Source organism: Hypanus sabinus, chromosome 3 (assembly GCF_030144855.1).
Source record: "Hypanus sabinus isolate sHypSab1 chromosome 3, sHypSab1.hap1, whole genome shotgun sequence".
NCBI classification, from domain to species: Eukaryota; Metazoa; Chordata; class Chondrichthyes; order Myliobatiformes; family Dasyatidae; genus Hypanus; species Hypanus sabinus.
Window position 1 is genome coordinate 21,492,738 of NC_082708.1, and position 17,257 is coordinate 21,509,994.

At 41.2% G+C, this 17,257-nt stretch overlaps 1 protein-coding gene across 7 annotated transcripts in view; it reads left to right on the forward strand.

The window, feature by feature from the left end:
* herc2 (HECT and RLD domain containing E3 ubiquitin protein ligase 2) overlaps nt 1-17,257 on the forward strand; it is a 242,326-nt gene that overhangs the window by 173,005 nt on the left and 52,064 nt on the right. For all 7 annotated transcript variants that reach the window (XM_059963844.1, XM_059963845.1, XM_059963846.1 and 4 more), the window contains exons 59-68: nt 4,837-4,980; nt 5,061-5,151; nt 6,897-7,074; nt 7,499-7,580; nt 7,671-7,842; nt 9,769-9,913; nt 11,486-11,711; nt 12,190-12,361; nt 15,004-15,190; nt 16,597-16,740. In XM_059963844.1, coding sequence (XP_059819827.1) covers nt 4,837-4,980; nt 5,061-5,151; nt 6,897-7,074; nt 7,499-7,580; nt 7,671-7,842; nt 9,769-9,913; nt 11,486-11,711; nt 12,190-12,361; nt 15,004-15,190; nt 16,597-16,740 — 1,541 coding nt within the window. The remainder of the gene's footprint in view (nt 1-4,836; nt 4,981-5,060; nt 5,152-6,896; nt 7,075-7,498; nt 7,581-7,670; nt 7,843-9,768; nt 9,914-11,485; nt 11,712-12,189; nt 12,362-15,003; nt 15,191-16,596; nt 16,741-17,257) is intronic.

Sequence of the window (17,257 nt, forward strand, 5' to 3'; positions counted from 1 at the left end):
TCATGAAGGGATACAGAGATAAGGCAGGAGACTGGAGCTGAGAGGAATATTGATCAGCCATGAAGATATGGCAGAGCAGAGTTGATGGGCCAAATGGCCTAATTCTGCTTTTATGTCTTGTGGTCTTATATTCTAAAGCAATTTGCCTAGTGTCTATATGTTGTTTTGTATAGCCCAGTTTTGCCTGCCTATTGGGATTTCCAACTGAGTCAGTAAATTGGTGCCAGATGAGTGTCACTGGAGCACTGTTTCCATTAGAAACACTGTTGAAACTTTGCATTTTACTTGGGAACAAATCTTTTCTGCATTTTGTACTGGGTTATAAACGTGTTGTAGAGGGAAAAAAAGTATAATTCATTGCTTTTTCCAATTCCTTTAAAATTAGTTATTTTAATAATGGTGTTTCGGCCTATTTCATTATATTTGATGACTATTCATTCTGTGCAGATATTACTTAAAATGCCTTTATCCATGCTCTTAATGTGAGTACGATGGCCTTGTAATTTTATTTTGTCTATTAAATGAAACTCAAGAACCTGTGTAATATTTTAAAATCAGTCCATTGTCAATCAGAACAGTTATTATTTAGTGTTATTTTTATTGATGAGTTATACTTCAGCATTGGCATTTTGTTTGCATAACTGAGTTATACTTTTGGAAGTCTGTATAATTTATTTGCATAATTATTTGTGCCAGATTTCAGCAAGTGATATTTTATATGAATATTTTGATAACAACTTGGAAACAATGCAATCAAATTTCTTACTTAGCCAATTTGATTTTATAGCTTGAATCAAGTTATAAATAACTTTTTTGATTTGAATTAGAAAATATATTTTTTCTTGAAATACGGCAAGCATTATTTATGTCATGAAGGCTCCAGTTTATGATTGTTGTTTTGCTGCGGCATACTTTCACCGCAGAACCCTCAATACGGGAACAGAAAATTGCAGAAGTGCTCAGCACGTTGGACAGCTGAGAGAGAAACAGAAACACTGAACTGATGAATGATCATTAGTCTGTGTTTCTCTCTGTGGATGCTACCTGTCCTGCTATGTCCTTCTGCAATTTTGTTCTTTTCACTTTCAGCATCTATCATGTTGGAATTGGTATTTAGCAGCTTTTTTGATGTAGCCTCATTCCTGCCTGCACTTCTCTGTTGGACATGGCTTAGGAGGTTTAAATAGAACAGTTATTCAGCCTTTATACATGGCTCTCAGTTCCCAGTTGATTAACATTAATTCTCCATCCTGTTTTCAGTCACTGCATTATTCTTTGGTCTCCAGAAATAGAACGAGGAAATGGTGTATGATTGGGTGCAAGGTGAAAGAGATTGAAAGAACCAGTAAAAATAATACAAGGATGGATTTAGTTGTATTTTGGGACAAGATGAGAAATAAATGGTGGTTTGTCAAGAAGGCACAACAGCATCTACACTTTGAGGGGAATGAGGCATTCAAGCCTCCTCACCCCCATTCTAACAACTTTCTACAGAGCAGCACTGAGAGTATCCTGTCTGGCTGCAACATAGTGTGGTAGGGAAGCTGCAAGGCATTGGGCTGCAAGATCCTACAGAGGATAGTACAAACCACTGAGAGGATCCGCCTATTTGTGACATTTACTAGGAGTGTTGTAAACGAAGAGCCAGAAGCATTGTTGAGGATCCCTACCACCCATCCCACAAATCCCTTTGACCAACTATTGTCAGGGCGGAGGTACAGGAGCATCAGGACTTGGACTACCAGACTGGGTAACAGTTCTTCCCCCAGGCTTTGTGACTAATGAATACCCTGCCACCTCCGAGATCTTGTCACCAGGACAGTGAGCTGTTTACCTGTGCTGTGTGCTTCACATGCATTTTGAATTAAATATTGTATTAACTTATTAGTGGTAATATTTGGTCTTTTGTGATCTGTGTGTGTGTGTGTGTGTTAAATGTATTATGGGTGCACCATGATCTGGAGGAATGTTGTTTCGTTCTATGTACATACAATCTAATAGCAGTAAACTTGAACTAAAGGATAGTTAGTATTGCAGAATTGTTTATTGAGTTATTGGAACGCTGGCAGCACAGTGGTGCAGCAGTGAGTATAATGCTATTGCAGCACCAATAACCTGGGTTCAATTCTACCATGTCTGTAAGGAGTTGGTACATTCTTCCTGGTGACTGTGTGGCTTTCCACTGGGTGCTCCGCTTTTCTCCCACATTCCAAAGATGTACGGGGTTAATTAGTTACATCAGTGAAGTTGGAGGCGCATGGGCCGGAAGGACTTTTTACTGAGCTGCATCTCTAAGTACAAAAAATTAATACCGTCGTGTTCAGAAGCCTGCACATGTAACTAAACACATAGTACTGTCACTAAGTTTAAATTATTCCTGTGCATTGCTTGGCAGTATGTACTGTTGCTGGTTGTCTCTTTTGTATAAAACTTTGATAGTTCACTTGATCTGGTTGCTTGACTTTGCAGAAAGGAGAAATATTACAATGCAAATCATTGCTCCTACTGGAGGCACGCTTTTCACAAATGATTTCACAAATATTCATTTCACAAATGAATAACGGAAATTCTGACTGCTTATCCATCTTCTAACATACAGTACTGTGCAAAAGTCTTTGGCACATATACATATATATAGCTGGAGTGCCTAAGACTTTGGCACAGTATTTGTCAATGTGGAGCAGAGTGAGTTTGTTAATCTGGCGGGAGCGAAATATGTTGGGAATGGCGAGGGTGGAGCACAGTGGGAAGGGTGTGAAACAGGTGGCAAAAGATTGTGAGGGGCAGGGGGTGATGCAGGTGACATAACTAGCTGTGAGACACCAGACAAGATCATTTGACGTCTTCTGAGCCTTGTAATGGCTTTGCTTGCCACGGAGTGTTGCAGTACCACCCTCCTGACCTTGGGATCTCACTGTAGATCTCATCCACCCAGTCTACCAGAGCTGACTTCGTATGCTAGCACAGGAATGTCTGTATCCCACTGGGGTGTGAAGCTGCTGGCTCCCCTCACCCGGCTTAGCCCGCCTGTTGAAGTGGTGTACTAGGGTGAGGCTGCTGCTGCATGCAACAGACACTTGGAGCTACAGATGAGTGCTGAAAGTCTAGTGGGGTTCAAAGTTTGGTGAGCTGGTCCAGAATAGACATAAGCCCCTTCACCAGAGGTGCTACCCTCCCTAGATACTATTGTTATGAGTGATGAACAGACCTGATGGACAATGGGGTGAAGAGTTAACCATCCCCCCCCCCCCCCCGAGAACCACGAACTATTACTGTTGCTATGCTGACCATGAGAAAGAGAGACGGAAAAACAGGCAAGAACATTGGTGACAGATCAGAGAGAGAGGGGGAAATCGTATTGTGACTCCTTTTTGAATTATTTACTGTTTTGCTGCAAGGACAATAGTTTGCTCATAAACATTCCTCAGTGGACTGAAGGAGTGGCCTTATTTGATGGACACAGTCATTCAGGAGTGATGGATAGCTGAGTCCCCGTGAGTAGGGATAAAAGACAGGTCTGGAGAGACACCCTCCAGACAAGCCAGTGGACACTGATTGAGTGTTGGAACCCACAAGAAAGGTGGGGGCTTCGAAGACCGAACCAGGAGGTCGGTCATTAAGTCTATCAGTGTAAAAGCAGGGCCGGTGGGGACTTGTGTGTGTGTCCACTCATGCCAGAGTGACGAGTCCACCACAGAAGAACAGTCTAGCAGAAGGACGGAGAGGTCATAACTGAATGACTACACCGATACGATGGATTAAGAAAGAAAAGGGTTTGCCTGACTGTAGCTGTTACATCTCTCTCCCTCTCCCCCTCCCTCTCCCCCTCCCTCTCCCCCTCCCTCTCCCCCTCCCTCTCCCCCTCCCTCTCCCCCTCCCTCTCCCCCTCCCTCTCCCCCTCCCTCTCCCCCTCCCTCTCCCCCTCCCTCTCCCCCTCCCTCTCCCCCTCCCTCTCCCCCTCCCTCTCCCACCCCCTCCTCCCCCTTCTCTCTATACAACAACTATAACAACATCAGCACTCATGAACTGAACTGAACTTTATACTTTTCTATGACATTTTATTTACCCCTAGACATCAATAGAGCTCGTTTATTATTGATTATTATTATTCCTACACTTTTAGGTTTATTACTGCTAACTTGTTTTATATGTATATTTGCATTATTGATATGGTCTTGCTTATTTTTTATTAATAAACACCCTTAGTATAGTACCACCAGACTCCAACGAATTCTTCTTTCTCTGCTGGTTAGACACCCAGTTACGGGGTACGTAACACTATATACGCCCCAAGGTAAGAGGGCCAAAGAACCGAAAATGGCAAGAAAATCTTTTTTTAAATCCCTCAAGTGGTTAGAAACTGGAAGTGCTACCTTTAGGGCAATGGAACATAAATACAGAAAGAAGAGAATTACAGATTTAACATCAGAGGACAGGAAAATGGGACTAGCTGGCACAGGACTGATAGGTTAATGTAACATCGTTTCTGTTTCTATCTGTTCAGTTAACTTGCCACGTACTATCAATCAAGCATGGTTCTTGGTCTATGTGATTTGGTATTATGATGAACTATACACATTCATGAAGAGCACAATGTTTAAAGGGTCCATTTCCCTGCATTTTTGCCCTAACTCCTTATCTTTTGGTTGATACTGAAACTTGATGCCTTTACAGTAACGTGCATAGTGTATTTGTTATTGGAAATGGTTTGTAATATTAAAATGTGCTTCTTCTCATCCTCTGATTGTTCCCCTGGAAAAATTTTGTAATCTTTTAATTTTATGCTTTGACCAAAGGGATACAATTTTTGCTCACTTCTCAACTTTTGTTTTGTAGTTACTGCTGAGGGTAAAGTCTATGCCTGTGGAGAGGCCACTAATGGAAGACTTGGGCTCGGAATATCCAGTGGAACGATACCCATTCCTCGACAGATATCAGCCCTTAGCAATTATGTTGTGAAGAAAGTTGCTGTGCATTCAGGTACATGTCCCAGATTTCTTTATTCAAGATTTGTGCAATAAATTTTCTCTAAATTTATCTCATGTAACTTTGCATTGCAGGTGGGCGTCACGCAATGGCTTTAACTGTTGATGGAAAGGTATTTTCCTGGGGAGAAGGAGACGACGGAAAGCTTGGACACTTCAGCAGAATGTAAAAATATGTCTTGCATGTTCTTTTTTTAAAATTTCTTCTAATCACTCCCTTCACCTCTGATCCTCCCCATGACCCCATGAATAATGAGCTGGAGCTTTATACAGCTTGTTAAATATTTGTTTGTAATAACATACTATCATTAACGATCCCAATACCCAGGACATGTCCACATTTCATTTGTACCATTGGGAATGACTTAAATGAAGCCACACACTCAACATTTTAGGAACAGCTTTTTTCTCTCCCCCATCAGATTCCTGATGGACAATGAACCAACCCATGAGCACCACCTCATTATTTTTGCTCATTTTGAACTACCTATTTAATTTAATTTTTGTTTATTTCTTATTGTAATTTAGTTTTTTTTGTGTATTGCACTGTACTGCTGCCATAAAACAGCAAATTTCATTTCATGTGTCAGTGATGTTAAACCCGATTCTGATTCAGAAGAGAAGTAACATTCCTTTTAATATGTCTTCCTTTGTCTTACACTCCTTATCACATCTGAAAATCGCTTGGCTTTACTTCTGTACATTTTCTGTTCCTTTTATTGTTAACTGCTTAACTATTTCTCTGTTGGGGCGGGGTTATTTATTTATTTGGTGATACAGCACAGTGAAGGCTCTTCCAGTCCTTCGAACCATGCCGTCCCAGCAACTCCACAGTCCGAATTAACCCCAATCATGGGACAATTTACAACTTGTTATGTCTTTGGACTGAGGGTGGAAACCAGGGCACATGGGGAAAACCCATGCATTGCACTGCAAGGACGTACAGAAACTCCTTTCAGAATGGTGCCAAAATTGAACTCAACTCCAGAACGTCCTGAGCTATAATAGCACTGCGCTAACTGCTATGCTACTGTGGCATCCATTTCTTATTATTGTCGTAGCATTGCATTAGTCCTTTTTGCTTCTGGGTTGCCTGTAGCTATTCTTGAAAGTTTCTGCTCATTTCCTATGAAAAATCTGAATGTAAGAAATATAACCAGATCATAGAGCAATGCACACTCACAGAGGCTTTCAATATAGTTCCACCATTCAGTTAGATTATCTCCAATGATTGTGATCTCACCTGATTTCTATAGAACATGATTCCATTGTTTTTCCAAAATCCATCAGGGTTCTGCAGTAGAGAATTCATAATATTTGCTGCTGAGATAAGAAGTTCATTCTTATGAGGAATGTGAAGAAACAGAGGAGGGCAACATTGATGGTGGCGCTTAGTGATGGACTCCAGTTAAAAATGGGACTCAGAGGAAGATAACATCCTATGGAGGGGCTCAGGAAGTGAGGGAGGGTGCCAGCGCCTGGTGGGTCTTGGGCCTTATCTCTAGGTTTATTTGATTTTTGGAGTAATCAGCAAACTAAAGCTGCTGTGCCAAGCTTTTGTGGATGCACAATTATGTTTTCTAAGTTATAAAAATATTTGTGTAATAAATATGATTTTCAACAAAATTGAATCTGCATATGGGGCACAAGAGATTACTGGAATCTTGAGCAACATACAATCTGTGGAAGGAGCTCAGGGCTCGACCGATATCTGTGGGAGGAAAGGAATTGTCGACGTTTTTGATTTTAATCCAATGTTTTAATGTGAAATTTCAATAGTTCCTTTACTCCCACTAATGTTGCTTGACCTACTGAATTCCTCCAGCCGATAGTATTTAAACTGCATGTGGCTTATGTTAAAGCTTAGAGAGAATGTACATTTTACTTCTAAAGGTAAATGTCTTTTTTTAGGAATTGTGATAAACCAAGACTGATTGAAGCATTAAAGACCAAACGCATACGAGATATTGCTTGTGGGAGTTCTCACAGTGCTGCTATAACCTCAAGCGGTGAGCTGTACTCATGGGGCCTTGGCGAGTATGGCAGACTAGGACATGGTGACAACACAACGCAGCTGAGACCAAAATTGGTAATTACTTATTTTACATTCTGTCGTTAATAATTTATAAACTTCTCAACCTTTTCAGTTTATTTTCAGAAAATTTGCAGTTCAATGGATAATAGAATTTAGAAAATTTCACCAGTAGCAAGAGGTTTCATGTTAATCATTACTGAAAATTCAAAGATAATTTTTGCCTTCAAAGCTCTGCAGTGGAGTTAACCACTTTGTCATGAGTTGTGTTGGCTAAAATCATGCTTCTTAAAGGTAGCACAGGGAGGTTAACACCTGACTTGGTTTGTTCTTTCCACAGGTGCTGGCTTTTATTTATCTGTAATTAAATGCAAACAAACATGAACAAACATGCCTTTGTTCAGCATGTTTCTAACAGTCCTTGTATATTTGATCTAATTCTGCTGTAAGAATGAAATTAAGAATGGCTTGCACATTGCAGGTGAAAGTTCTTCTGGGGCATAGAGTAATCCAGGTAGCGTGTGGTAGCCGGGATGCACAGACACTTGCACTGACTGATGAAGGTAAAGAAGAATTTGCTGATAACTTACAGTACTTTTATCTGGCAACTCCCTTGCCTCGTTTACAGCAACTGTTTTTATTACTTTCCTTAGGGCTGGTATTTTCATGGGGAGATGGTGACTTTGGAAAGCTGGGCCGTGGCGGAAGTGAAGGTTGCAATGTTCCACAAAACATCGAAAGACTCAATGGCCAAGGGGTTTGCCAAATAGAGTGTGGTGCCCAGTTCTCTCTGGCACTTACGAAGTCTGGTGTGGTGTGGACCTGGTAGGTTTAGATTTAATAACAGTGTTGTATTGTAAGTATTTGATTGTCACATTAGGCAAGTGTCATATCATCAAGGACATCCTCCATCCAGGCCATGGCCTCATCTCTACTGCCATTGGGCAAGAGGCACAGAGCCTCGGATCACCATATTCAGAAACAATTATTACCCTCCTGAGCCAGCGTGGATAACTTCAATTACTGCTACCTTGAAATGGTTCTGTGATCTACAGACTTGTTTCGAAGAACTCCTGTTCTCAATATTATCTCTTTTTATTTGCATAGTTTGTCTTCTTTTGCAAGTAGGTTGCTTATCAGACTTTGTCTGTTTATGTATAGTTTTTTGATAAATTTCCATAGTATTTTCTCCTGTAAATGTCCACAAGAAAATGAATCTCAAAGTTGTACGTGGTAACATGCACTCAGTGGCCACGACAGTCAGCCCTCCTTATCCACGAGTTCTGCATCTGCGAAAACCCGGAAGTGCTCTTCCAGCACTCGTTGTTCGAGCATGTACAGACTTTTTTTTCTTGTCATTATTCCCTAAACAATGCAGTATAACAACTAGTTTACATTGTATTAGGTATTATAAGTAATTTAGAGATGATTTAAAGTATTCGGGAGGACGTGTGTGGGTTATCGTGGATTGGGCTCGAAAAAAATCGGAAGTTCTTTTACTAAGTAAGTCAGAACAGGTACATGCGGTATTATTTAGCGTCAGTTAGTCAAACATTTGTCTTAGTATATCGTATATATTTTACCTTTCTATGCATATAAAACAATTAAGAACGTATGTTTCAGCGCCGGGCTCAGGAGCCAGTGACAGATCGCTATCAAGTGCGCTCTCCATCCATGCCGGGTTGATGTGGAGGATCAAAAACTCAAAACCCCAAAACCCAATAATTAAACCACTGTATTGCTTAGTAATAATTGTAGCTTTCATTTGGGCATGGCCTTCCACTCTTTATCCTTTAAAATTGTTCTGATCGTTGACCGGCGTAGCCTAATGCTTTTACAATGCCCAATGGCGTTTCAGCTCTTTCCGATCGCTTTATTATTTCCACTTTATTTTCAATCGTGATGGTGGTTATTTTCATGAACAGAAACACTGTGGATTCAGAGCTCCACCGCTGGGTCCTAATGTCCACTGCACTGAGACACGTTAAATAAGGTCGAGGATTCTGCTAGGTCCTAAGGTCCACCGTACTGAGACGGGTTGAATAAGGGACTTGAGCATCCACATTTTTTGGTATCCATGAGGGATCCTGGAACCAATCCCTCGCGGGTAAGGAGGGCTGACTGTATTAGTTTTATGTCCTGTACCTGATATAGTGGCCATTGAGTATGTGTTTGTGGTTTTCTGCCATCCACTTAAAGGTTGACGTGTTGAGCTTTCAGAGATGCACTTCTGGACACCACTGTGTGGTTATTTGAGTTACTTTTGCCTTCCTATCAGCTTGAACCATTCTGGCCATTCTGTTCCAGTCTGTCTCATTAACAAGGCTCTTTTGGCCACAGAACTGCAACTCACTGGATTACAAAAAAAATGCACCATTCTCTGTAAACTCCAGAGACTATTGTGTGTGAAATTCTCAGGAGAATAGCAGTTTCTGAGGTACTCAAACCACCCCGCTTGGCATAATTCCATGGTTAAAGTCATTTATATCACATTTTTCCCCATTCTGATGTTTGGTCTGAACAACAACTGAACCCCTTGACCATGTCAGAATGCTTTTATGCATTGGCTGATTAGATATTTGCATTCACAAGCTGTGCTCAGGTGTACCTAATAAAGTAGCCACAGAGTCTGTGTATATACTTTGATAATAAACTTACTTTGAACTTAAATATTTTTATGTGGGAGCAATGTATTGTCATACTATTAATACAGTAAAATTTGTTTTGTTGATTAACTTTTCTTGTGCACAGGGGCAAAGGTGATTACTTCAGACTAGGGCATGGCACCGATGTTCATGTGCGGAAGCCTCAGGTGGTGGAAGGTCTGCGGGGAAAAAAGATTATTCATGTGGCTGTGGGTGCATTGCACTGCCTTGCTGTCTCTGATACAGGACAAGTAAGTAACCAGCTTAGGCCATTCAGCCCATCGAGATGCTCCGCTCTTCATGTCTGATTTATTATCCCTCTCAATCCCATTCTCCTGCCTTCTCAATGCAACCTTTGACACCTTTATTAATCAAGAACCTAGTAACCTCTGATTTAATTATATGCAGTGGCTTGGCCTCCACAGCTGCTGCCTGTCCACAGATCTCCACTGTCTGAATAATGAAGTTCCTCCTCATCACTGTTCTGAAAGAACATCCTTGTACTCTGGAGTCTGTGCCCTCTGGTCCTAGCGTCCCCCACCACAGGAAGCATGTCCACGTCCACTCCATGAGATTCCTCCCTCATTTTTCTAAATGCCGGCAAGTACAGGCCCACAGCCATCAAATACTCCTCATGCCTTAACCCTTTCATTCCTGGCACAAGAAAATCCGTGGATGCTGGAAATCCAGGGTAACACACACAAAATGCTGAAGGAACTCAACAAGTCAGGAAGCATCTATGGAAAGGAATAAACAGTTGGTGTTTTGGGTCGAGGCACTTAACTAAGATTGGAGATAAAAGATGACGTCAGAGTAAAAAGAAGGGGGTAGGGGAGGAAGAAGTACAAGGTAGTAGGTGCAACCAGGGTAGGGGTGAAGTAAAGAGCTAGAAAGTTGATTGGTGAAAGAGATAAAGTGCTGGAGAAAGGTAAAACTGATAGGAGAGGGTAGAAGACAATGAAAGAAAGGGAAGAAGGAGGAGCACTAGGGGGGTGGTGATGGGCAGGTAAGGAAAAAGGTGAGAGACAGAGCCAGGAATGGGGAATGCAGAAGGGGGGTGGATTATCAGAAATTCAAGACAATCCTGGGATCATTCTTGTGAACCTCCTCTGGACCTTCTCCAATGCCTGCACATTCTTTCCTGGATAAGGGACCCAAGGTGAATATTCAGCAAGCTAATATTGAGAATGGGCAGAGCTCAGATTTCTGCTCATTAAGTGGAAAAAGATATTTTTTAAACAAAGATTTCGTAAAAGCATTATCTAACATGCATTATAAGTTTAAAGTTGATTTTCTTGTTATTTTAACTTGCCATTTTTCATTGGTTTCAGTGTAATATTTTAATAAATACAATATCAGTAAAATATCTACAGTATCACACCTGGAATATTGTATGCAGTTTTAGTCTCCTTGCCTACAGAAAGGATATACTTGCCACCACAGAAGCAGAGCTGATAGTTCATCACACTGGTTCCTAGGATGGCGTTATGTCATACAAGGAAAGGTCCAGTTTGCTTAGCCTCTATAGTTACGTAGCTCACTAAATCATATAAAATTCTTTGGAGGTGCAACAAAATTAATACAAAGACAATATTTTCCTGGGCTAAGGAGTCTAGAATTTCTGACCACGTGCTCAAATTAAACTGTTGTTCAAATATGTCTGAAATAAGAATTTTCATTCTTTTGAGAGATGCTCTTCTGTGTTACCAAAATGTAGAGAAAGTGAACATTTTAACAAATCTATGTTCCAAATTTGTAGCTTTAAATACAATTTTTCAATTTTTCTCCCTCATTCCTCCACTCCACAAATCAAACATTACTAGGTTTACGCTTGGGGTGATAATGACCACGGCCAGCAAGGAAATGGAACCACAACTGTCAATAGGAAGCCGACCCTGGTGCAGGGTCTGGAAGGACAAAAGATCACCCGTGTGGCTTGTGGTTCTTCGCACAGTGTAGCATGGACAACTGTGGATGTGGCAACACCTTCAGTGCATGAGCCGGTTCTGTTCCAAACTGCTAGAGACCCTTTAGGCGCTTCATACTTGGGTAACTTTTTAACTTTAACTTGATAAGTTTAATTGGCACGTATGTCATGGATTTCTGAACTGCAGGTTAAAATATGTTACAGAAATTTGATTTGTCTTGAGTTAAAAGTTGAAATGGATAAATGTGGTATGTATATTGAGAACTTGTGCATTTATGTTATAATCTGGATTGGAGAACTTTGGTATTACTATTGCCATCTTTGAATATAATTTTGTTTATTTTTAACTAAGCTGCCAGCTAATGTCTCTGTTTTATTCAGAGTCTGAATTGTCACAAGCAGATAGCAAATTCACAGGTATTAAACAGTGTAACTTTTGCTGTCTTGCAAGAATTTTATCTAAGTATACGTGTGGAAGGTTTATTTAGTAGTTAATTTCTTTACCAAGAATACCTTGTGCAGATTATGTGCCTTTTCATTAATCTATAGAACGAATATTACTTTTGGAGAAACATGGTGGTTTACTTTTATTCCATGTAGGTGTTCAATCAGACATGGACTCTACCGCCATCAGCAACAAAATTAGTGGCTTAAACAATTCCAAACCCAATCGACCTTCGCTCGCGAAGATTCTTCTCTCATTGGATGGGAACCATTCCAAGCAGCAGGCATTGTCCCATGTGCTGACAGCCCTGCAGATCATGTATTCTCGGTAATGTCATGCAAGTGAATGTTATTCTAAAGGAAGTGATTTCTGAGCCCTAATATACAGTACAGTGCAAATGTCTTACGCACACATTTTTTGCAACACTCTTCACTGTGGAAGACACTAGCAGTATGGTGGAAGTTACAGCTGTCAGGGGTCATGAAGTGTGTGAAGTTGCCATTACTCGGGAGAAGGTTCTTGGGAAACTGAAAGGTCTGAAGGTAGATCAGTCACCTGGACCAGATGGTGTACAGCCCAGGGTTCTGAAAGAGGTGGCTGAAGAGATTGTGGAGGCATTAGTAATGATCTTTCAAGAATCACTGGATTCTGAAATGGTTCTGGAAGACCGTAAAATTGAAAGTGTCACTCCGCTCTTTAAGAAGGGAGAGAGGCAGAAGAAAGGAAACTATAGGCCAATTAGTCTGGCCTCAGTGACTGGAAGATGTTGGAGTTGAATATTAAGGATGTAGTTTCAAAGTACTTGGAGGCACATGTAAAATTGGCTACAGTCAGCATGGTTTCTTCAAGGGAAAATCTTGCCTGACAGACCTGTTGAAATTCTTCGAAGAAATTACAAGCAGGAGAGGCAAAGGAGAATCAGTTGATGTTGTGTACTTGGATTTTCAGAAGGCCTTTGACAAGGTGCCACACATGAGGCTGCTTAACAAGCTACGAGCCTATGGTATTACAGGAAAGGTTCTAGCATGGATAAAGCTAAGACTTATTGACATGAGGCAAAGAGTGGGAATAAAGGGAGCCTTTTCTGGTTGGCTGCCAGTGACTGGTGGTGATCCACAGGGGCCTGAGTTGGGACCGATTCTTTCTACATTATATGTGAATGATTTGGATGCTGGAATTGATAGTTTAGTTGCAAAGTTTGCTGATGTTATGAAGTTAAGTAGAGGGGCAGGTAGTTTTGGGGAAATAGGGAGGCTACAGAAGGCCTTAAACAGATTAGAATGGACAAAGAAGTGGCAGATGGAAGACAGTGTTGGGAAGTGTATAGTAGAAGAAATGAAAGGGTTGACTATTTTCTAAATGGAGAGAAAATTCAAAAATCTGAGGCACAAGGAGACTTGGGAGTCCTTGAGCAGGATTCCCTAAAGGTTAATTTACACATTGAGTCTGCGGTGAGGAAGGCAAATGCAGTGTTAGCATTCATTTCAAGAGGACTAGAATGTAAAAACAAGGATGTAATGTTGAGACTTTATAAATCACTGGAAGCCTCAGAGTATTGTGAGCAGTTTTAGGCCCCTTATCATAGAAAGGACGTGCTGTAGCTGGACAGGGTTCAAAGGAGATTTACGAGAATAGTTCCAGGAGAAGTGGCATGTCAAATGAAGGGTGTTTGATGGCTTGTATTCACTGGAACTTAGAAGAATGAGGGGATGACCTTATTGAAATCTATCAAAGGGTGAAGGCCTTGATAGAATGACTGTAGAGAGAATCTTTCCTATGGTGGGAGTGTCTAAGACACAGAATAGAGGGACCTCCTTTTAGAATGGAGATAAGGAGGAATTTGTTTAGCCAGAGAGGGGAATTCATTGTCACTGGCAGCTGTGGAGGCCATGTCTTTATGTATATTTAAAGCAGAGTTTGATAGATTCTTGGTTGGTTGGAGCATGAAGGGTTACGGGGGGACGGCAGGAGATTGATGCTGAGAGGAAAAATGGATCAGCCATGATGAAGTGGCGGACAGATTACATGGGCCAAATGGCCTAATTCTGCTTCTGTATCTTATGGGTCTTAGGTAAGAAAAAATTCTGTTAAATGAAGATGCTTTCAAAAATCATTAAATGAAAGTTTCTAAATATCAAAAAAAGTAAATGGAGATGAGAGGGTGTACAAGAGTGAGATATATAAGCTAGTTAGTGGCGTTGTGTTGCGGCAACAACTTTGCACTCAACATCAGTAAGACCAAAGAACTGATTGTGGCCTTCAGAAAGGGTAAGACAAGGGAACACACACCAGTCCTCGTGGAGGGATCAGAAATGAAAAGAGTGAGCATTTTCAAATTCCTGATCTAACCTGGACCCAACATATCAATCAGCTACAAAGAAGGCACAACAGCGGCTATATTTCATTTAGAGTTTGAGAAGATTTGGTACATCTCCGGAAACGCTCAGATTCCTACAGATGTACCGTGGAGAGCATTCTAACTGGCTGCATCACCCTCTGCTGTTGGTGGGGGGGGGGTGGGGGAGGGGGTTCACTGCACAGGATTGAAGTAAACTGCAGAGTGTTGTAAAATTAGTCAGATCCATCATGAGCACTAGCCTCTGTAGTATCCAGGACATCTTCAAGGAGCGATGCCTCAGAAAGGCAATGACCATCATTAAGGACTCTCATCACCCAGGTCTTGCCTTGTTCTCCTTGCCTCCGGCAGGAAGCATGAAAACACACACTCAATAATTCAGGAACAGCTTCTTCCCTTCTGCCATTTGATTGCTGAATATACAAAACTGTAAATCATTTTTCCCCTCCATTATTATGTATTGCATTGGTCTTTTGCCGCAGAATCAAAAAATTTCTTGACACGTGCCAGTGATATTAATTCTGATTCATTTTGAATCACAGATTTCAGAATTGAAGTCAGTTGTTTTCAGTTATGATTTAATTAAAATAAATATGTTTTTTTTTCCCTAAAGGGATGCTTTGGTGGGAGCCTTAATGCCAGCCAGCATGATTGCACCTGTAGAATGCACATCAGCCTCTCCTGTGCCTCCAGCTGAGTCATCTGCAGCCACCAGTCCAGTTGGTGACTGTGCTTCGGAAGTGGCAAGTGACAGGGAAGATAGATTGAGTCCAAATCCTTGGCAGGACAGGAAAGGAGAGGTGAGGATGCTTTTGCAAGTATGGAATGATAACTCAACTATATATAGAACGCTGAAAATGTTTGGAAATATATCTGAATGGTATTTGAACATAATCCTAAATGTCATAAATAAAATCGGAGAGGAATAAACCCTCTATGTTTCACACTCAGGCCCTTCCATAGGACCCATCATCAGTCCTGACCAAGGGTCTTGGCACGAAACTTCGACTGTTTAATCCTCTTCATAGATGCTGCCTGACTTGCTGAGCTCCTCTAGTACTTTGTGTGTGTTATTCTGGATTTCCAGCGTCTGCAGAATCTGTTTTGTTCACCAACTGCATGTTTGCTAGTTTTTGCTTAACACTAAAGGGGTTTTACCGACTGATTTATTTTGAAGAGGAGCAGGGAAACAATTTAATGCAGAAACGAAGTCAAACCATTTCTAGAGTGCACGTCATTTGTTTTCTCCAAAAGCGAAAACTGAGACTTACTCACCTTATTAGCTAAATAAGAGGAAAGACGATGCCCATGGTTTTTGTTCTAACACTCAGGTAATCCAGAAACATAGGCTAATAGATTCATAAAGTTTAGCCGTCAGTATTACCTCGCCTTGAGCAATTGATCATGGCTACCCTTCAAATCTGGCCCCTCAGCTTGCATGTCTTCTACTAGATTTCAAAGTTCAAAGTACCTTTGTTGTCAAAGTATGTGCACATTACACAACCTTGAGATTTGTCTCCTTATGGGCAGCCACAAAACAAAGAAACCCCAAGAGAACCCATCAAAAAAGACTAACATCCAATGTGCAGAGGAAAAAATCCTGCAAATAATAAAAGTGAGCAAGTATCATTCAGAACTGAAGTTTTACAAAGGACACGAAGATGCGCATGACTGCAGCTGAAGCAGGCCACAGCCTCAGTTCAGCACAGAGCTGAGTAAACCTCATGGGGCAGTGAGCAGAACTGAACAGGACCAGAGAGAACCACTCCATCCCTTGCCTCTGATCCTGACACCCTGGACTTTTCAATCTGGCCTGGCACTTAAATTCGTCCAAACATAGGGTCGTTCCTCGCTCTTGGACAGCTCTGGGGCCTGGACTTCACTGCCACAATTTTGCCCATACCTACCTTTCCAATTTCACCCACGTGCTCCCACCATGCCTTACTCCCACCTCCTGCCTTGCCTCGTTCCCACCTCATCTTTGCATGCCTGTCCATTGTTAGCAGTGATTGATATTAATGAAGTGTTATCAATAGGGTGTTTTGTAGTTTTCTTTAATTTGAATTTTGCTGCCGATACATACTTGCTGGGCATTGCCAGGGCCATCTTAAACCGGGTTTGATAGACTGTTTGGTACATTCTATCAAATTTGTCAGCTTTTCATGTGCAATCTCTCAAATTATAAAAATACCTTTATGTATTTAAGGTTGCACCTTCAGAAGAAGTCCTGACGCCATCATCTGCAGTGACACCCTCCACTTCAGCAACCTCAGCTCGTCCTTTCATTCCTGTGACCGATGATCCGAGAGCTGCCAGTATAATTGCAGAGACCATGACCAAAACAAAGGAGGTAATCCATGCCATAACGGTATAATTAAAATACATTTAATAAGAAAACTAAACCTTATCTGACTGGTTGATTTTTACAGTGACTCTGTGATAATAACAGATAATTGACTTAGGTTAGATGTCTTTTTATAATAGGATATGGCTGTTCTGCCACTTTTCTCAAGGGTATAGTAATGGTTTCCATATTCTCTCCTTTTTAAAAGCACCCTCAGTCATGTTCTGTGTTTGCTTACCCCTGTTTTTTGGATCTCATCACATTCAGATTTAATATTACTAACATATGCTCAGTGTCCACTTTATTAGGTACCACACGTACCTAATAGAGTGGCTACTGAGCGCATGTTCGTAGTCTTCTGCTGCTGTAGCCCATCCACTTCAAGGCTTGATGTGTGCATTCAGAAATGTTCTTCTGCTGTTGTAACGCGTGGCTATTCTATTTACTGTTGCCTTCCTGTCCGCTTGAATCGGACTGGCCATTCTCCTCTGACCTCTCTCTCATTAACGTTATTTTTGCCTAC